At 45.5% G+C, this 21,421-nt stretch overlaps 2 protein-coding genes across 2 annotated transcripts in view; one reads left to right on the forward strand and one right to left on the reverse strand.

Annotated features, from left to right (window-relative positions):
• The window catches only part of LOC149297951 (sterile alpha motif domain-containing protein 11-like), a 74,637-nt gene extending 70,047 nt beyond the window's left edge, over positions 1–4,590 (forward strand). Inside the window, exons 12-14 of the mRNA XM_089487828.1 lie at positions 889–1,013; positions 1,885–1,995; positions 4,351–4,590. Of these exons, the coding sequence (XP_089343954.1) occupies positions 889–1,013; positions 1,885–1,995; positions 4,351–4,590 (476 nt within the window). The remainder of the gene's footprint in view (positions 1–888; positions 1,014–1,884; positions 1,996–4,350) is intronic.
• A 5,061-nt stretch (positions 4,591–9,651) lies between these two features.
• The window catches only part of LOC149297953 (nucleolar complex protein 2 homolog), a 36,102-nt gene continuing 24,332 nt past the window's right edge, over positions 9,652–21,421 (reverse strand). Inside the window, exons 15-19 of the mRNA XM_089487965.1 lie at positions 20,428–20,571; positions 17,586–17,699; positions 14,660–14,786; positions 10,682–10,777; positions 9,652–9,812 (exon numbers count right to left, since the gene is read on the reverse strand). Of these exons, the coding sequence (XP_089344091.1) occupies positions 9,652–9,812; positions 10,682–10,777; positions 14,660–14,786; positions 17,586–17,699; positions 20,428–20,571 (642 nt within the window). The remainder of the gene's footprint in view (positions 9,813–10,681; positions 10,778–14,659; positions 14,787–17,585; positions 17,700–20,427; positions 20,572–21,421) is intronic.

A 21,421-nucleotide genomic window follows, 5' to 3' on the forward strand; every position in this document is an offset into this window, starting at 1 on the left:
TCCTTAGTCCTCAGTACAATTAATACAACCGGGCACGAGCGCACCAACCTAAACCTGTTCGCCCACCATATCTACCCCGACACACGAGGCAGAGGGTTATTTTTATAACTTGGTACATTTCGGTACTGGGAGAACTTCTCGCAGTCTCTCCTATTAACTGTTATGATTGCGGTGTGCAGTGCCACATTACTATACATGAGGCCACCAGCCTATGGGTTCATGTCACTAATTGCAGGTAGGATTGTCAGCGTCCGCCAAGTCGCAGGCTAGCTGACAGCTCTGCCTCTTCCATCTCCTTTCCGCCAGACATTGTGGCAACTCCTGGCCGCCAAAAGCCAGAGGAAGTGGCTAATTGGGATGTTGCGCTCGGTTCTAGCCACCCACCTACTCCGGGATTTGTGGGAAGCTAGCGGCACGGCCTGACCTCAGGCTGTGCATGGAATAATTGAGCCAAAATCAGTTTTTGTTCCGTTCCCCTCCCACCCTTTGAATTCCTGCTGACCCCTAGTCCCCTGCATGGTCCATAACAACTGACAGATATCGTTTATATATCTGCGACCACCTTGTCTCGTGCTGCAATTAGCTGTCCTTCATGACTCTTCCCCTGTTTGGAGAGTTCTACCCACAAAGAATTGTGGGAGAGCAAAATCTGTACCCTGCATGGTGTTGACAGGTCATTAAAGATGGATGTTTGGCTACAGAATACGTTCATCTGTTGAGCTCACTGCCTTCTTGTTTTCTATGGTATTGATGCATTTTTTCTCTCTCTCTCTCTCTCTCTCTCTCCCCCTCCCCATCCTTTTCCTCCTCACCTTTTCAATTTTCCTCACTCAACCTTCCCATCTTTCTTCACTTTGCCTTCCCTTTGCTCCTTGCTTTTTTCCCCAGGTGCCATGGGGGGACTCTTCTTGGATGGGGAGGAGAGTGTGGTGCTTGAGGACCTCAGCAAATGGACAGTGGAGGATGTGTGCAGCTTTGTGGGAAGTCTGTCTGGCTGCGGCGAATATGTGCAGGTAACAGTCTGTCTCCATTAACATACCAACCATCCCATCATACCTTGATTAAGATCGCCTAGCACTAGTCCCGGGTTTCGCTCTCCCGGTAGCTCTCTGACTCTGTTCTCCTCTTTTTTTTTTTTTCTTCTTATTCAAGTTCCTTTTTATTCCTCGTTATGAGGGGAAGCTGGGCCCAGGTCCTTTATTGCTCATTAGGGGATGCCCTCTAACAGTCCTCTTTCCTATACACTGCGTCACAGTGGGAGCGGGGAGAGTCTTGACGGCTGATTTTTTTCCCTTTCCTTTCCCCCTGTGCTAATCCCCGTATGACATGCTTCATTAAAACCACCTGCACTGCCACACTTCCCCTCCCTGCAGCTGGGCCGGAGCGGGGTGAAGAAGCATTTGAGACGGGAGGAAAGAAATGGGAGGAAGGAAAGGGGAGACGGTATGAGGAGCGAGAGGTTGGAGGAAGTAGAAGATCCAGTGTGAGGGTTGGGAAGACGTGTTTATGAGTGTGAGGTGCGGATGAAGAATTTGTGCATTAGAGTCGGGTTGCCTCACGCTCAAGTTACGAAATAAAACAAGATGAAAAAAATGTTTTGGGCTTCTGAGTCTGGCCTTATGGGTTCTATAAAAGGGTTTATGTCCCGTGCAATTAAATCATCTAATAAATAAATACAGAATTACTTGGGGGCGACCATCTTGTTTTTTGTGCTGTGCCTCTAGTGAGGGGTATCCGTTTATCTGTTAATGCGGCTTGTAAAATATTTTACATGAGGTCTCTTTATCATAAAGCGCCCAATTTCACTGGAATTACAAGGAACAGAGCGCAGCCATAGGAACTTGTTACACTTTTAATTAAGACTCCATGATCTATTCCCTGCAGGTATTTCGGGAGCACAGTATCGATGGGGAGACCCTGCCTCTGCTGACCGAAGAGCACTTACTAAATAATATGGGTCTCAAACTTGGACCGGCTCTGAAGATAAGAGCTCAGGTAATAATCGCTTTCTAGAATTTTAAAGCCACAGGCCAACAAATTACAGGCAGGACAAGTTCCCCATCCGGACAGTAGTTGCAAATCTATGTGTCATTTTAAACGATTCTATACAGAACTGGAGAATGAGCAGTGCGAGTAGCACCGAGTGTATCAAGTCGGCAGACTGTAGCACACCCATACACACTAACACAATGTAATATGTGTATGGAGACTGTGCTGCTCAGGCAGAGGGGCTGCACACTGTAGCACACCCGTACACACTAACACAATGTAATAGGATTGTGCTGGGGCCTGCAGGCCTTATAATAAAGTGGTAACTGCAGTTTATGGCTTTCCCTCCAGCCCTGGCTGTTTATGATGGGTGTAATAAAAAGGTTCTTTGGCCAATTGTTCCCCATGGATCAATTCGTTAGAAATGTGCTGCAGTTTAGCAGATGGGGGAGGGGTAGGGATAGCAGGTTGCTCTCCAAGGCCAGATTATGGAACATTTTTGCTATGTGGAGGGGGTGAGAGACAGAGAATTGTTTTCTAGAGCAGTTTTTACCCCCGTTATAACTTAAGGAAATATCCCTTGGCCTTGATTCTGCCCGTGGGAGAAAATAAGCAATTTTTGGTTCCAAACAGTATCATGAATATTCTGGATGAGCCTAACACATAGTCGGCGTGTGCCGAGATAACTGTCTTAAAGGCACACTTACCCACAGAAAGCAGGTTTTCCAATAGTTATATAAAGTAAACAAACTCAAACTAGTTTTCCTCTTAGAGTATCGGAAGACGTACATCCTAGCGCATGATCAAGGGCATGTAATAACTTCCACGTATGACACATGCCATATGCGAGATAATGAGATAAAGTCTCTGAACAGAACAGTGTGTTTAGGTTCTGGATCAGTGCTTTTCTTCTGCTAAAGTTTGATTAATAATTCTAGCCTCATGGATTTCATCAGCTGCCTGTACATTCTGGAGAGATGGGAGCTTCTGATTACCGGCCAGAAGTCTCTCTTAATAAACTTCACATGTTTGGTGTAGATAGAACACACCGCTGACCCCACTGCATCATCAGACTAATAAGGTCACATGAATTACTGTCAACCCAAATCTAAGTTCTAACTTCCCATTGGTGGGTTCCTTACAAACCTTAAAGAATAGGACCATGTGCAGGATAAGGGGTTAAGTCATGTCTCCAGTAGCTGCCTCATAAATCAGTTTATCTGCTAGAGATCTGCGTTCCATCCCATCTCAAACACATGCTTTCCCTGGTACAGTGTCAGTGCGCACCACAGCCTATAAAACATCAACTTCACCCGTATACACCATAAAATGACTTCAAACCCATCGCTTCAGGCCCACGGACCATTTCAGTCTCATGAAGAGTTAAGAGAGGGCAGAAGGTGATCATCCAAGTAGTCTAACTTGGGACTTTTCTGTGGAAGCAGTTGAGTTAGGAAGAGGATTGTAAGGGTGATCATGTATGTGGTTATGATTTTTGGTTATGAAATAGTAAGCCTGTCTCAGCTCTTTTAGAGAAATATCATAACATATGATCACCCTTACAATCTGTACAAATATGAAACCATAAATTAGGTGTTCTAACTCTAAACAGGATAAACATTTTGTGGTGTATAAAAAAAGCAAAATAAAATAATGTGCTCTCCAACCAGATGTGAGAGAAAAAATATCTGACCTGATACGATTTCCAAATGTTTCCATCTTTTTGTTCTACTTTTTAAAGAAAAGTCACGCTGAATTCATCCAAACATTGTCATGCGCAAAACTCATAACCCGTGTATGTTTGCTACAAAATGACGTAAAGTCTTAGAACTGAAACAGAGTCTACTTCCAGGAAATAACATTTATCTGATACACATATAAATCTGCTACAATAAAAAAAGCAAGACGCTATGTCGGGAAGAATTTTGGCCAACCATACTGAGGATTGTATATACCGGTATTTATGGAAAAAATGACTTTACTGCATTCACTATAGACAGAAGTCATTGTATTTATAAAGGAAAAGGGTTGTTTGTTTAGTAAATAGAAATATATGGGTAATATATGGGTATTGTGAGACTAACACTACCATGCTTATCTTATGGAGTGTAATGTTCTCTGCGACCTCTATCCCTTACCGCATATTATATGGCCTGGGACGTTACTACTTCAGCTCCATAGGGGTGGGTACATCACCCATAGCGTGCAGAATGCTATGGACAGTATGTGATATACATCATCCCAGCCACTGGGGAAAGAGGTGACACCTTAATTGGTGATATGATGCTTTTATCCAATGAAAAGTATGGTAAATGATATCCGCTATCTCACCTGTGACCACCATTGCATTTTCTTTTACAGGTCGCCAAGAGACTTGGAAGGGTCCTTTACATGGCCAGCTTCCCCGTGGCGTTCCCTTTGCAGCATCCTGGCTTGAGACCGGCAGACAGAGACTTGGCTGGCAGCGAGATCAGACCACCCTCTACGGGCAGCGCTGGTTCCCCTTACACAGGTTCTCTCCTGCCCACAAGCCGCATCTCCCCTAAACACGAGAACGGTGGATCAACCTACTTAACCGAACCTGCTAAATCCCTCTCGTAACTCTGCCTCTTCGTATACCTGGATACTTTAAACGCTGCGTTCCTGAAGCTTCGGACAGGAAGGGATACTTTGCTTCGGAGCGGCTTCCTTTCAGCTGCTTGGGTAACTCATGATGACTGTACTGCAGGATCTGTGAAGAGGCTTAAAGAAGCAATGCAGGGAGCCCTTACACCACCATTACTGGTCCAAAAAAGCCTAGAAGCCTTTGCAGAAAACAGATAAATAGATGTATGTATATATTTTTATTTCCTTTGACAACTTTGTAAAGAGATCAAAGCTTAAAAAAAAAGAGCGAGAGACTGGTGGGAAAAAATAACTATTTGTGCCAGCATTGTCTAAAACAGATAGAGGAGGTCGATGGACAACTGGGTCGTAGGTAGGAAAATACAAAAATTCTCAGCCATAAGAAAATCACACGGTGTAGACCAACAGATGGAATTACCCGAGAGTGTTAGGATGGAACAGTCGCTTGGAACTTGAGCGGGAGAAGAGTGGGAAGAAAGGACGGCAACTGCTTTTTTTGGAGAAGGCTGATCTACAGTCTCCATGGTCTATGCATTTCCTGCGACCTCCTTTTGTACCAAAGAGAAGCCGCACTGCCACGTCCCTAGCAGTCGGTACACTACTGGAATTGGGATTCCTTTTGGTCTCTGCTGCTAGAAGGGATTTAAACGCCTGTTCCTACCCAACGTTCCTTCTCTCCATGGTGAAATAAGAACTTTGGACACGACCGTAACGGACCTTTCAGTGACGCACACATTCATTCGTTGCAGCTGCCTTGGTTTTGCTTTGTGTACTTCTTTGGAAGTGATGGGGGTTTGCGTTTGTGGGTGAGGGGGCTAGGGGTGTTTGCGGGAGATGTGGGGAGCTTTGGACAATCTTTCAACTATCCCTTGGAGGCGTTTCACAGTGGATGTTGGTCACAGGAGAATCATCATGGCTGCAAGATGTGCCTGTATGGACTCGATTCTGAGCCTCAGATGGCGCCACATAACGCCCGCTGTACGATTGTGAATGGGCAAAGACCCTCACCCATTAGACAAGTCATAGAGCCTTGTGCAGACGGATACGGTACTTACCCTTCAGGGTCTGCTTTGTTTACAAGTTGCACAATTCATCCCTCCTATTCATCTGCCCCCCTCACATGTTCATTTCTATTTGAGGGAACTAAACAGGAATAGATAAGCGGTACAACTAGCAATTTTTGTTAAAAAAACAAAAAACTCAGCTCTTAACGGATCACCCGACAGCAGCCAGTTACAATAAAAAAATGTAATAATCAAATGTGTCGTGTTTAGTAGTGGGGGTCTCCAATTCCAGAAGGTTCATGAAATAGTGAAACTGTATTGGGGGGGGGGGGGGGGTTACAAGGTTTGTAATAAACACGCTGCAGTATGTGGGAAGTGTCACGGAGACTCCAGAGCGGCCTTTGGGTTCTGGGGGCAGCGAGTGATCGGAAGGGACACCCGCTCCACCTGGTGCTACTTTCTGCTTCTTCCTCCCAAAGACCTATCCCCCTTACCAGTCTCCAGCTGGATAGGCCCTTTGGTGCCTGCGCTGTCATATGAAGTGCTGGTCGGCCGCTAGGCATTTTAATACAAACAGTGTAAATGCGCAAAGCCCAGCGTTTATAAGCCGCATGAATACAAAGCGACGCGGCGGTCCGGGAGAAATCTCTTAAGAGAGCAGATTTTATGGCGTGCAAGCTTTATAATAGCAGCTTGGATGTAAACGGAGGTGTCTAATTGGAGCTCGTCCGCTGCGCCACGCAGGACCAAAGCAAGAAATTGCAAAATGTTTAATTGGTATAATTGGGTAATTGATGCTTTTATTGTCATTTTAGCTGGGCGTTTGAGAGCCGAGCGCCGTTAGCTTATGTAATTGCGTGTTTTTTTCCCCTTCTTACAGTAAAGAAAAATCACCCGCATTCAAGTCTTTTCTAGGAGGGAGGCAATTTTTCTACGTTTACTCTTCTATAGTGATACACATACAAAAACACACGCACACACGTAGACGTGTCAAGGCCGCATCTTGCTGCACCGATTTTTAACTATTCAACTCCTGAGTCTTCCTTAGGAGTAAAAAGTATTCTCTACTACATATAATATATATTTGCCCCTTTCCTTTCCTAAACGCCTCGCAGGGGATGTATTCAGCGAACACGTCTCCTTGCATGTGATTTACTCGCCTCCGGTCAGCTCCAGCACTGGCTCAGGGAACTCTAAGGGGGGGGGGGGGGGGCTTGGTGTGCCGCTGACATCAATGGGAGCACATTGGGTTTTTGCCACCAAATGCCACTGAGCCCAGTTTCTCTGGTTCCTTTTAGACCAAGAATATCTACTTCGCTATCTGCAGTTTAACAAATATATTCTGAATTGCGGACAGAATCACCTTAATGATTTTTTTTTTTTATAAAAAGGGTGGTTAATCCACCGGGTCCTCAGGATTGCCAGAAGACACAAACCGTTCAGGAAACTTACTGTGAACCTGAAAGAAGCGAGAGATGAAGGTGATAAACACACAATGGGCCTTGTCAGGCTGGTAGTTTGCTTTTTTGCGCACAAAAGAGCAGCCTGACAGCCTAAATCCGCGCCGTCACTCTGTCTGTCTTGGCAGGGGGGGGGGGTTCAGCCCATAAAGAAATGTCGAACCCCCCCCCCACGCCAAGGAGAGTGCCGCTTGGAGCGAGAGAGATCAACATCGCTGGCAAAGGGTTAACACAGCGCTCTGGGAACACAAGGCTGGTGGCGGCTTTTCATTCAAAGGGGAAAGCAGAAAATAAAACCTTTGATGTCACTACAAAGCACGGCTTCACAGGAGAAAGGCGTAACCCGCACCGCGGCGCTCGCTATGCTTATCGAGCATGCAAAGCGCCTCCGGGGCGCCGTCCTGTAGGGATTCAGAACGCTTGCAAAGCTGCCGTTAACCACTGCAGTGCTGAAACAAACCAAAACATTCACTGAACCGCGTACCAAACTTATCGTTAGAAACGACCATACATGTATATATGTACACAAACGGGTCTATAGAACGGGATGTAAATATTTATATTACAAGAAGTGTAGCGGCTTCATATAAATATAAACAATATACAAAGGAAAGGTTACAAGGATTCAATAAAAAGCTAAACAGGAGTTAAAAGCTCTTATTTTATTTTTCTCTAAGGTTACCGTGCAGTGGCCGCAACGTGACGCTCATAACGCAGATCAGAACCATCCTTACGTTACATCTAAGCCTCTGACCTCTTGGTTGAGATATTGGCCTATTATTCTATTATTATGGGAAAAAGACGCTTCTCACATTCAGTTATTAATATACATTAATAACACGCAGAAGATAAACATGTTATTGGTCACCATTAACATCTAACAATCCGTTTGGTTTTCATGCGCTCTTCAGGAGAGCTCACCGACGATAAATGTAGAAAAATAAAATAAGGCAAGTGACCTTTTTACTGCCATTTCATCATTTCCGTCTAGAACTGCTCGCCTCGTCGAGTCTCTTATCTTTAAATGTCGTTACTTTAACAAAGTCAGCCACAGAGCCTAAGTGTTCTTGCCAAGGTTACTAGATGCCCCGGACTGATACCCGAGGCGTATTATTATTATTATTATTATTATTATGGGGTTATTGGAAGCAAAGTACGTCCGGCACACAGCAATCTTACCTATAACCCAGGTCATCGAGTTTAATTTCTGTTACAATGCAGATATAAAACCACCCATTTGGCTAATCTGATAACGCTTTTCCTATAAACCACTTCAAACATAAGAATTGCACTTTATTACACAAGGATTGCTTAAACCCTTTTAGATCTACAGGAATCGATGGTTTAGCATCCAGCCCGCCAGCGCAGAAATAAAAGGTATGCGGATCAAGGAGGTAATATTATAGTAGCAGTAATAGGAATCGCTGTGACCCCATAACTACTAAAACTACCCCCCCAAAAAAACATTTAAAAAAAGGTCTGTAGGCGGGACTTTGACTTAATGAGACGCACAAGAAAAAAAGGCATACTTGACTGTGGGTGGAGCTAATGTGGGTGTGGTATAAGTAGTTGGCGGGGCATTTGGGAAAGCAGTGGGGTTATCACAACCCCGTCACCTCCTGCTGCACCCATAGAAAGTGTGAGACCCCCATCTACCCTGATGCAGAGAAGGATAACGAGTCCTGATGCGGAAGGGGATAATTATACCTTTCTCTCCCCCCGCCTGCCGCCGAAGGCCTCTCCACTATTTCTTGCGGAGGAGGTTAAGTGGGAGCCGTTTTAACAGATTCTGTCAGCCGGTAATTTGCAACTGACGGGCAGACGACAAGCCGGGGAAACGTGACGAGCGACAGCAGCTGCGTTAATCTGATAAGTGGGCTCTAGAATCGGGGAGGCGGTGTCCGTGTCTACATTTTACCCCGCTCGGTACATCCGTCCCGGAACCGAGCAGACCACGGAAGCGTGTTCCAGAACATTCACCAAATCACCAAAACCATGACATTAATACTTTAAACCCCCTCCCCCAAAAATACATGTTCTTGTTCAGGACAAGATGTCACAACAAACCCATGCAGGAGGAGGCCGGACCCTAACACGGCCCATTAGGGCCACAACACGCACCCAGGGAAAAATGATCTGCAGCCTATACATTAATGAAAAAATGGAAAGATCCAGAGCAAGCACAGAAATCTGTCAAATTGTTTATATATATATATATATATATATATTATACACATGAAAAGGATGTTCCATACGGTTTAACAACAAATATATTGGGCTCAAATAGCGAGATCTTTTAAGAATTTTTTTTTTTTTTTTTTTACTATAACATGAAATCTGCTGTAAATCTCTTGGTAAATATAGAAAATTTTGGAGCAGCCACTGCTGGCGTATGATACTTTAAATTAGAAGACCAACATGTTAACCCTCCGAGTGCTGGTGTATTAGTTGAAAAACAGAATGTTTAGAATTGATGCATGTTCCACCACTTCATTTACTTAGTTTTTAATCAGGGGGGCACCGTGCTCATTAGACTCGATACCGCTGTAGATTGCAGGTAAATCTCTACTAGTTTAGTCATCGTCTGAGAATTCGAGATCCTGTACAATATCTTCATCCCCCTTGGCCAGATCCTTCAGGTCGTCTTGCGAGACGCGCTGCACCCCCTTCTTCTTCTTACGGCTTCCGCTGCCGGCGTTCTCTCCCTCCTCCTCCTCTTCATCCTCCGATTCCCCTGTGGGCGGAAGAGCAAATATAAATTCTGCTTTATCAGGAAGGAACTAGCTGGCCGAGGGTGGCTCATCACTAATTAATCTCGGCTCTCGTTAATTTATCTCTGCTTGCTGCAGCATCCAGATAGATTGGGGCTGCCCAAGCCGCGCGGCGCAGGAGGACGTGGCTGTACAAAAGATCCGTTCTCCTGCGCGGCTCTGTCAATACCGCCAAATAAAAGAAAACCGGAACGCGGTCTAGGAGGGAGGATCTCAACAGGTGCCTCAAAACATCCAGAAACGGGGAGAAAAAAATCAATTCATGTTGGTTCTCTAACATCTGCATCTTATCTCCATTTAAAAAAGTTACGGCCACGTATACAGAAAACAGTTCCCCTACATCAATGGCGTGTCAGGTAAACATTATGAGTCTGCAGGGTAACTCTCCTCCTAAAGTGCCTCCCCGCACCTGCCTGTGACTTCGGCTGCTGCTGTCTGAATGGCATTTCAGAGAATGGATGAGGTATTGGGCCATGGAAACAGCACATGGGGCGAGCGCGGCCCCGCCGGATCTCGCTCCGTACCTGGTGATTAATGACACGGGGCCTGAGATAAAGCACTCTGTCCCAGGCTGCCTCCACAGCTCATTACCCAGCAGCCTACCAGATTAACCCCTTAACACCCAACATCTGCAGCAGAGCCCCGGATCTCCAGCAGTCTTTATAAATAACTAAATATAACACCCTGCGCCTTACAGCGCTTTTTCGTTGCGTCTCTAGATACACGGTACTGAACGTTAGAAAATAACGAAACAAAAAACTCCCAATGTTCTACAGAAGACCACGGGCCCTGCGAGTATGGCCCACATGCGATGACTTACCCTCAAAGTCACTGTCCTCCTCGTCCTTCACCTCATACTCTCCTTCCTCTCCCTCACTGCTCAGCTCCGAACTCTCATCCGAAGACCCCCCTCCGCTCTTTGACTTTCCTGGAGACACAGAACGGAATTAATTCAGTGGATTCCCCCACCGCTTGGCGGAATAAGATTCTTGATCTCACCAAAACTTACCCACAACTCACTTTATTGTCAATAAAACCCCAAGGAAGACCAAATTAAAACCGAGAACACGCAGAACTTCTAGAAATAAGGGAACCGGGAGGTAAAGAGCCCGTTATGGAAATGTCTAGCCTATAACAGGTAATCATTCGGAGTCTAAGGTTTTCCACATTGAGGTATAATTTGTTGTTTTGATTGTAACACTGACCCTGGCGGGATGAATCTCACATGTAACTGATGTGTACAGAAACGCACACTAGTATTTTCTACTGGCTGGCGGCGGGGATGCGGCGGTGCCGGCGGGAATGAACTCGCGCATGCTGCAGCGAGCTACATCTGGCTGACAGCAATCTGGAGTGTGACTGGACATGAGCACAGGACCATGAAATAAACTCCAGGGGCCAAACACAAGACAGGGAATGAAAGGCAGTGGCAGAACCCCCTCCAGGGAGAAGGAAGGGGGATGGGGGGGGGGGATGGGTGAAGGAAGAGGAATTATAAGGGAATGGAGGGGAAAAAAAGCAATTCCAGAAAAAACAAAAATAAGGAGGCCAGGTATAGAATGTTTAAATCAGCAGAATAACATAAAAAATAAAGCCAAAGAACCCTCTTTGCGCTTCTGGAGGTGATTGGAGTAACGATCGAGGTCCCCAGCGTCCATTAGACTCGCATGGTGCTCATTAGAGCGGCTCTCCCCGATACCTCTGCTGCCCGCTACTCTCCGCTAATTACCCGATGAGAAGCACATCCGGCCCTGCTGGAAGAGCCATTAAAACAGGGCTGCGATGCGCTCCCAAGCACAGATCTGTCACAGGCGGCCGCCGAGGGCAAGAGAAGGAACGTTACGCCAGAGCTTGACAAATTTGTTGTGAATCTAGGCGCCATTTTAAAAAAGTTAGGAGCCAGGAATTTCTTTTAAACTAACAGTTGGTCATCATCAGCCCACTTACTAAACTCACAGCATTTGACCTGGAAGCACCCTGGACTTTCAGGTCAGTGCTGTTTTTTGTTGTTGGCAGCTGGGAACCAGTTGCTGGTCTATAGACCAGCCATTGCAGGGGGAGTCTCTGATGACTGCTGTAGGCTTCCATGCCTCGAGGAATCAAAGGGCTTGTGGGGGCTCGTTTTTGCTGTTGCTGGTCTGCCTGGGCTTCCAGGCAGACCACCACCAGCAGAGCCCCTTACAAAACGGGTTAACGCTGCACTGTCGCTCTCAAGGAGCGATCAGGCAGCAGGGGGGTGTTGCGTCCCAATCAACACTCAACCCCCTTTCCTGAAGCTGCCTGTGGCAGCTGAAAACACAATTGCAGGTTTTCCTGCAATCGCGGTTTCAGCCTACAGAATCACTCCGTGGGAGGGATCTCAGGCTCGGGGGCTGAGTAGCTGTGCTGTCTGCCCAGACTCCTGCGCCCCCCGCGATCACAGGCTGACAAACACCTAGGTGCCAGGACAAAATTCTGAGTCGCCATGGCGACCTCGGATTTGTCGAGCCCTGCGTTACGCGGCTACACCGTGCATTCAGGCAAAGCCCTATTTTGGGGGTCGAGCCGAGCGCCCCTCTGCTGTGCTGCATTCCAGTGATCGATTCACCCCCAAGTCACTTGAAATGGTGAAAGGGAAAATGTTAACGAAGCCCATTAATTATCCCTATTAATGGCCACATGGCTTTGGATTACTCCGTCATCCGTCCTGCTACATTTATAGCATGCATTCTAAAATAGATAGAAGCACATTCTACCAATAACCCGAGACACGAGGGTGTGGTATGGGGACCCCTGACAACTTCTCTGGGTCTGCAGGCAGCTCTTTTATATGGCCGTCCAAACCATTGGCAGAAAGGGTTACCCGCGGTCCTGAAGGGCTCACAGTTAACCATTTATTCAACACTCCTATGGTATGAATAATCAATTCAACATATAAAATGCGTACTGAATTGATGATATATACGAGAGGCCGGTCGGACGGCGAGTGCTCTGTGCTGGTTTAATTAATGCTTTTTTTCTGCTTGGTTTGCTTTGCATGCAGGAATCGTTCAGCAGAATAAAAGGCGTTTAGGAGAATGGATCCGGCACATCTCCTCAGCTTCCCGTTCTGGACCTTTGCAGTCAGCTGTTTCAGATTATACCTCTTCCCCTCATGGGATCATCGGCTACAAAGAGAAGGTCCACCTGCGGTCACAGGCCTACGGGACCCCCGGGTAGAATTAACAACAGATTTCTGGCAAGGGCTGGTGCGTGGGGGGGCTGCTGTGTAGTATATACGGAGGTCCCAACCTCAGATCAGTCCCAAGGGACGGGAGTGCAGGACCTCCAGTGCAGCTTAGGCGACTAAATGCTTTTACCAGCGGAGGTGGGGTAGGGCGAGCGGGTCAATGAATGAGCAGCAGAAAAGAAAGCTCTCCGCCGCCACATACAAGAAGTCATGCCGGATGGAGAGGAGGTGAGGAGGTTGACCCATAAAAAGAAGCAAAAGGAGGAGAAGGAGTTCTACAAAGTAGTAATACACGGGAAAAATACAGAAATTCCACAGAAAGGGTAGCGGGTACCTAGAATAACAACACAACAATAGATGATACCATATTACATATAGGCATTAAATGTTAAAGCTACTGGTGTACTGGAGGCACCTGGAGCAGAATACATTGTCCGTGTGTCTCTAAGCCATGGCTTCCGGCCTGAATCACACTCAACATACGTGCAAACCGCACGTTTCATATTAGCCGTTTGCTTTTACACAACTCAGCCACGGGACCCAGCGCCGAAGCCATCCGTCAAGCAGCGATGTCAGCCTCCCACCATCACGAGTGTCAATTAGGGCCATCCATCACCCAATCACCAGCTTAGACATCTATTAAGGAGCTCAGTCACCCTGCTAGGTAGTTAAATCAGCGGCTGCATTAATGGCATTTTCTTAATTGATATTAGCATAGGTGTGAAATTTGTTGGCGGTGGTTATACATGCGCGCCCCGCACAGAATTGCGGAGGTGTGGGGTGCAGCGGAGAGGTCCACGAGGCATGTGTGGTTATGTACACTGTTTCTAATGGATGCTTCAAGGCGCTAGGTTACTGTATTAGCAAAATGCTCATCAAAACAGAGATGGCGGGGCACTGCGTCTAAATTATACAATGCACAAGAAAATGAAAAGATAAAATAAGGAGAAAGCACTTTTTCTGACACCTCCATACGGTTATGGGGTTCCAGCCCACAGGGAATAAGCTTTTACCGGTCAACCAATTTCTGCCGGGCTGGAATCCAATCATAAGCCAGCATTCCACCAAAATTAATAAAACTATGCTTAATTAATAAGCGCGTGCCAGATGAGGTCAATATAATAAAAATATGCTTTTTCGTAATAACGTGGATTATTCGGCAACATCTGCGAGCCCGCAGCAGACTCTTTAAAAAGGTTACATTTAAGCGCCACGTTCACAGGCTATTTAATTGCTTTTCAGCTTGGGGTCCAGGAATCAAGGAACAGTAACAATAACCGGCGTTAAGAATATCTCACCAAAAGGCTTTCTTTTTAGGACTAATTAAATGCTCATCAACCTCAAAGAACAAGGAAAGGCTGCCGCTACAATTACATGCAAGACATGGAATATCGGCAATGTCTTTTTTTTTTTTTTTAAAAGGGACCCTACCAAAAAAAAGATTATTATATACATTTTAGAGAACAAAATGAAAAGGGGATTCTTTATTCCAAAAATTAACCTATTCCAGCCAGACCGTAATTTAAGAAGAAAAACGCAGGTCTGCGGCTACTGGAAGTCGCTTATTAAGACAGCAGCTGTAATGCGGTTATTGCAACGTACCTTTAAGAGCCAGTCCCCCGGTTTCGGACTCGCTATCCGAATCGAAGAGATCTTTAAATTCTCGCTTATCTTCCTCCTTCTTCTCAAATTTCCTCCTCTTTATCTCTGGGAAGTTCAGATCTTCCATCTTAGATGAAGATAAATAAACAGTTAGACAGAAAAGCAAGAAACTGGAATTAGCATAAAAAAAAATGAGGGTTTTTTTTAGGCTAAAATCTATTGGATGCTTAAACGCGGAGGTATGAATGTTTCAGTATTTTAATATTATACATTGATCTATAATTCAATTCAATCAGCATAATGATACTTTCTCCTAAATACTGCAAAACATTGTGGATATCGTCCAGCAGTATTAATTTTGTTTTCCAACTACATCTAATTCTGTCTGATTTGGGCCAGACAACAATATCACATAATTTAGCACTTAAATATGATGGAGCCGTTAAGAATCATTAAGTTGGTCAATAATTAGCCTATCTCTGCAAAACTTACGCTATTTGCTTCTTTGGCTATTTTTATATATTTAAGATCACACTAATGCTGTCATCAAGATAAAAATACTATCGGATTATTCGATTTATAAAGAGATACATTCATTCTGATATATTTTTTATCATTCATTCGCTGGCACACATAGGTCTAAATTATAGGCAGATATCAATAACTCGCCGTTGACATTTAATTCGAATCAGCGAGTGGTCTTAACATATGAGTCATGGACGGTATGTCTCGGCGCCGACTGGTCATTAATGCGTTCGAGGTCCACACGAGGAGAGAGACACGTGCCCCGCAGATACATCCTAAACATTATTGTGAATGCGAATAATAGGGCTGCATAATCTGCTAAATACAAAAAATGGAAAGGGGAGGGGGTCATCGGAAACTGCCGCTCGCTATTGTCACATTATTCCTGTCCCTCGTTAATAAGCTGCCGATAATGAGATAACAGGAAGCCAGCAAGAGACTCCCAAGTCGGCATTTTATATTTCCTCTCTTTTTTTTTTTTTTGTTATTGAAGTAGTTAAGCCCTCTGCTCGTTAATCTGCTGCTCCTAATGAAGGAGCTAACGACTGCTGTCACCCTTCCACGGCGGCGTCATTAGAGGCTGTTAGAAGCTCCTGGAAAAATGCTTAGCGCTGTAATTATTAGCACTGACGAGAGCCGAAACGCTCTCGCATACACACTCACCTACACACACACACATGCACAGACACAGCAGACAGCTATCACATTTACCGCCGCATGAACGCTAGCAGACTAACCTGAGCGCAGACACGCACCTCCGGTGGAGCAGGGGAAGACAGAATCCCCAAAGGAGCCCCCCCCAGGGAAGATAGACAGAACCCCCCTTGGAGTAGGCAGAACCCCCAAAGGAGCCCCCCCGGAGAAGATAGAGAGAACCCCCACCGGAAAATATAGACAGATCCCCACAAAAAAAAACCCCAGGGAGGATTCAGAACGCCCCCAAAAGAGCCCCCAGGAAGATACAGAACCCCCCCACACCCCCGGGAAGATAGACAGAAGCCCCAAAGAAGCACCCCCCCGAGAAGACAGACAGAACCCCCGGAGAAGATAGACTGAATCCCCAAAGAAGCCCCCCCGGAGAAGATAGACAGAATCCCCAAAAGGAGCCCCCCCCAGGAAGATAAGACACACAAGTGTGTTATTTTTAACTCCTTGCATTCCACACAACTGGTTAATATGTGCATTAGCAAGAAATTACTACATTTCATATGGTTGGCTTGTAAAACTACATTCATGTTGCTCAAACCTTATAAGATAAGAGAAAATCCAAAATACCGGCTACACTAAACTGTGATTGTTTTTTGTGTACTTGGTGGCACTTTTTTGCAATATTCACAAACAGCTACACATGGAAGCACCGGGCATACATTATCCTTATTATAATATACATATTTTATGTAAAGTCGTTATATGTAAAATTCATACGGGGTTTGTTTCCCTGTATATACGCATTCCCAAACAGGTCTGAAACACACAGAAACCGCTGGCCAAACCGGCAACTTAACTTCTAGGTTTCAGTGCACTGGATCTGGAAGTCCGAAGGCCCCCGGCTCTGCTGATTTTTTGGGTACGTTATTCTCAAAGGATGTGATCCGGATACGGAATCAGCTTTACATTTTTAAATTTAACGCAAGTGACGGAGACTTTAGGAGAAAGTCTTCTCTTGTCCTCCGACAGCCAAACCGGTACTGAGCGCCACACTGCCACCTACTGGGCACACGCGGTCACACATAAACCTAGCCGGGGAGAAACTCCTCTAATCCCTTGAGCAGGCAGCTCCTGCTATGGATTAGCATAATGTAAATAAGCATTTGAATCCCATGACACATTCATGTCAGGTCTGTAGCCAAGCGTCGAGCTCCTCGGGGAACAACGTTCGCTCGCGAACCCGCAGGCAGTCGTACAGCTGACTAGCCGGCCCGCCTCAGAAAACCAAACTGTTTAAGGTGCTGTTCCAATTAGACAAAACATAAATTGATCTGTTTTTCATGTTACGCGAATAAACTTTAGCACATCCCCCACTTTATTCTTTCCCATGAAGGTTTAATTTTATAAAAACAAGAGCGTTGAAGATGCTTCTGTTTCTATGGCAACATCATATCAGTATTTACCTTTGTGTCACATGATAAAGTGTTCCTGACAAAATGTATGAATCATACAAAGTTTTACGAAATTAAAAATAATATTTTCAGAAGGGTTTTGTCGATGTGCAAGTGCTGGGTGGATGAATGAACGGCTTAGCGTAAGAATAACGTGACTTTAAAAAAAAAAGTAGCATCCTGCAGCTATAGGAGCCAATGTCTGAGCCCTTCCTAGAGAATGACTCTTCATACCCACCAACAAGCAGTCACTCCGGGTCCATAGATTCCCAGCGGGTTGCTTGATGGGGCATCTCACTTACCCTCTCCTTGCCACTGATCTCCAGCTGAATCTCCTTCTCCCTCAGCTTCTTCCAGTTGGTGTAGTATTTGGATAGGGGGGTCCCCTCTTCCTTAATCTGTTTCTCCCAATTTAACTGAAAAAGCAAACAAATACAATTAGCTGTTTGACACCCAGTCTTCAAGTTTATATATATGTTACATATGTGTTTTCTCTTCCTTCCACTTCATAGCGCTTGTACTCAACATTATACGTATACTCCGTGCTCACGGGGTACCATGTGATGTACAAGAATACATACAGAGTCACTGGCCATGGAGCATACAATGCCCTGTTTAGGTGCCAGAATCCAGCTAATACAAGGATCCAAGAACCGGATCAGGCTTTGAGTTTCCTGCCGCTATGCCAACAATTACTCCCTCTCTTACACAATCATCGGGTGCCGCACATAAACACCATGCAAATGCTCCTATAATCGTTAAGGGGAGATTTCAGTCCAGTGTGTGCGATGGGCATATCGCGCACGTGACTTCACGCGGCGCCTGCGTGTGACACGGAAAGGCCATGACTCAGAGGCAGCGCCAGTGGCTTCGGCACTAGATGACCGGTGGTTTGAGGAGGCGACGTTTGTAAATAAGAGATGATCCAGCAGTGAGCGGCGGATGACAGGACGTTGGGCTTTGCATGCAAACTGTGGTTTGTGGGAGCCTCGGAGGTATATTTCAGTCCAACTTCCCCATCAGCACGGCTGAGACAAAAAGCAAGAGGCTGCACATGACAGCCCAGGCTTAACCGATGCCGCCAAACCGCAGAGACTTAAGCTAATGTATGCTATAGAGACACTCCCAGAATCCTTTGCATTCACTATAGATTACTTTAACGGGCACCGTGGAGAACAACGAAACATTTCCACTGACCGCCCCACATTAGGTAATAGTTCCACCAATAGATGTTTTTATACATGGCACATAGTAGAAGAATTGACATCGCTTTCAGGTTCACCAAGCTGTGCGAGGCAGCGTTGCTTTGCTTCTCGAGTACTCAAGGAGTTAACTCACATTAATCGTTAAAGGGAATCTGTTTATAATATTTGGCAGATACTCAGAGGCCATCTCTACATGGATTGGGTAAATGATACAGGGAGGGATGAGTTTGGAATCATCCGGCGACATTTCCGCACATCGTAATCCTGTTCTGGCCTCAGAGAGCACTAGAAACCCCAGCATAGGTCACAAGATGCCCTAAGACTGGGTAACTGATAGCATCAGAGAGGGGGGGGAGCAAATACACAGCAACACTACATAAAAGAGCCTTCACTGAGGAGAAGGAGGATGATGATACCTTTGAGGCAAAGAAGGACCTAACATCCTTCATGACTGCTGGGAAGGCTCATTAATTTGCCCTCTGCGGGGTGGATTCCTGCTCGGAAGCAATATCGTAGTATTAATGTCACGGCATCCAGAGCCGAGACCCAATATATCACATATAAAATTAATTCCGGGATAATAGATCATGAACCGATGAGTGACATCACATCACACACAGCGCAAAACAAAGAGTGTCTTTGTTCTAGACAAAAAATGTAATAACAGACAGAAGTTCATTCTTTCACTTCCTGCCATCCCCGTACCGAGCAGGCGTCTGCGGCTTTAACGCAGATCCACCACCTGCTATCCCACGGTGCAGCTTCACAACACGCGGGCGTCTCTCATCCGACACGTTCCTACTGCTTCTGTCCCTGCGAAGTGGTGCCAGAGTGTCTGTGGACTGCTTCTGGCACCCCAGCCCCTGATTTATATTACCAGCAGTCTGCCGTTAAAATATTTATGAAGGCATTACATCCGCGCTGCTGTTCTAGGGTTGCAGAGTAGACGGAGCTCCGTCAGCCAGCAAACAACACAATGCTAATTACCGAGATTTATCTGCTCCCTTTGGAGCCAGAGGTGGCTGCGATGTACTGGAGAGCCGTGCATGGGAGGTCTTTCCGGCAAGCGGCGGAGGAGAGGGAGGGGGGCAGATGACAGTTACTGCCTTTCATGGGATTAAAAAGGTCAGGAGCCGTTACCAGTCAATGAAACCCACCATGGGTAAAAAATATATATAATAATAATAGCTGCAATGCACATTATATCGGTGACCATACAGTTTACTGAAGGGGGGACTGAATCCATGGGGTAAAACTACCTATAACCTTTGTAAATTTTCTCAATCATTGTTACCGTTTTAAATATATATCTAAATTAGAAGCTAACCTCATGGAGATGGGCAGCAGCCTGTGGCAGATGCAGCATTCTCCTATAATTAAGTCTACAACAGCTTAAAGTCCCGACACTCCCACTACACCGAGCAGGGTCATGTAACGCAATTTTACGTGATCCAGCGGTAAGAATGCAGCTGTACACGGCACGTGAACAACCATAAAAAAATTATTTTGAACATGGTAAGGGGTGAGGAAAGAAGACAGTGAGGCTTATGGGAGTAAAAGCAGAGTGAGGGAATACTGGTGGAGTATGTAGGTATGCGCGAGTGTGTGAATGTGTGAACGTGCGTACGTTAGTTACAGGGGTCAAAGGGCTGATGGCTTTACCTGCCCCCAGTCTAGCCCTCCCCTGATTTTTCTACAGGACAAGCTCTCCGGGGTCGGCCCCTTATTATACACAGTGAAATATTCTACGTGGCAGAGCAATCATTATCAACATATCAGAAAGATATTCTCATCGTTCCAACACTCCGTCTCGGAGCATACAGAACAAAGTACTTTAGACTAGCAATGCAAAGGATCCTGGGAGCGGATATCCAAAAGGTGAGAACACTTCACCATATCAACATCATACCTACAGCCATAGAACAGCACTAACACTCACCACGGCCGCTTTGTCGGCCACCCCAAAGGCACATTTCTGCCTCTTGCTACTCATGTAGGCGGAATTCTCTTGGATCTTCTCCAGCAGCTGGCGCATTGGCTTGCAGTAATTGGAAACTTTGCATTTCTTCAGGAAAGATTTCAGCTGCAAGGGCAAAAAGAACAGAGTTTAGAAAAAAAGAAAGAAAAAAAAAAAAAAAGGATCTGTGTTGGTTTTTGGCAAAATAATCATAGCAATTAATTGCGTACGGCCCTGATTTTCCAGCTTTTCCACAGCGCTCTGAGAAGAATATATAAATTTATGCGCAGATGACCGTTCAAAACAAAATTCACGTCTTCATCCATTACCTTCACTTAACTTTTATGCGAACGGCCTTCCTACAGGGTACGTGCGGAACCAGAGACAGATTTTTGTAATAGATAAGTATTTACAAATAGTGGAATGAAGGGAATCGGGAAAGAGAAATTGTCTTTTGTGTTATAATAGATCTACAGAGGTAGCGATGTATTATGGGATCAGTAGCCTCCCAAGCGTTATGGTACGAGATGACTTATTGGAGACACTGGTATTCTCAAAAATCCAGTCCGACACAGAGGTGCCGTTACGACGGTATATTGGAACTAGTTACAGAACTGGATGTGCCATGCGGGTGTCCATTTTATTATTCTTTCTTGGTTCCCATTTGAGCAGGGCTGCTTTCAAACAATTTTAAATAGTTGGACACAAACATGGATCTTGTATAAGCTTTCAAGACCTCAGAGGTCCCTTCTTCCACTGACGGGAAAGGTTTGCTCTTTTTGATATATCTTTAGCCAATTCCTCAAAAGCGGTGGACTGCGGAACAAAGCGAGCAAAAGGAATAATTTGTGACCCCCAGAGATCAAATAGTAACGTGATGTAAAGCACACAAGGAAAACAAAATCTGCTTTAATTCCGGGACTGTTGCTCAATTCCCTAAGCAGAGCCCCCTCCTTTCCCACAGACCCCGAGGCCG

This window comes from Sceloporus occidentalis, unplaced genomic scaffold (genome assembly GCF_023333645.1).
Source record: "Sceloporus occidentalis isolate IW3139 unplaced genomic scaffold, rSceOcc1.0.p SCAF_35, whole genome shotgun sequence".
In the NCBI taxonomy this organism is placed as follows: domain Eukaryota; kingdom Metazoa; phylum Chordata; class Lepidosauria; order Squamata; family Phrynosomatidae; genus Sceloporus; species Sceloporus occidentalis.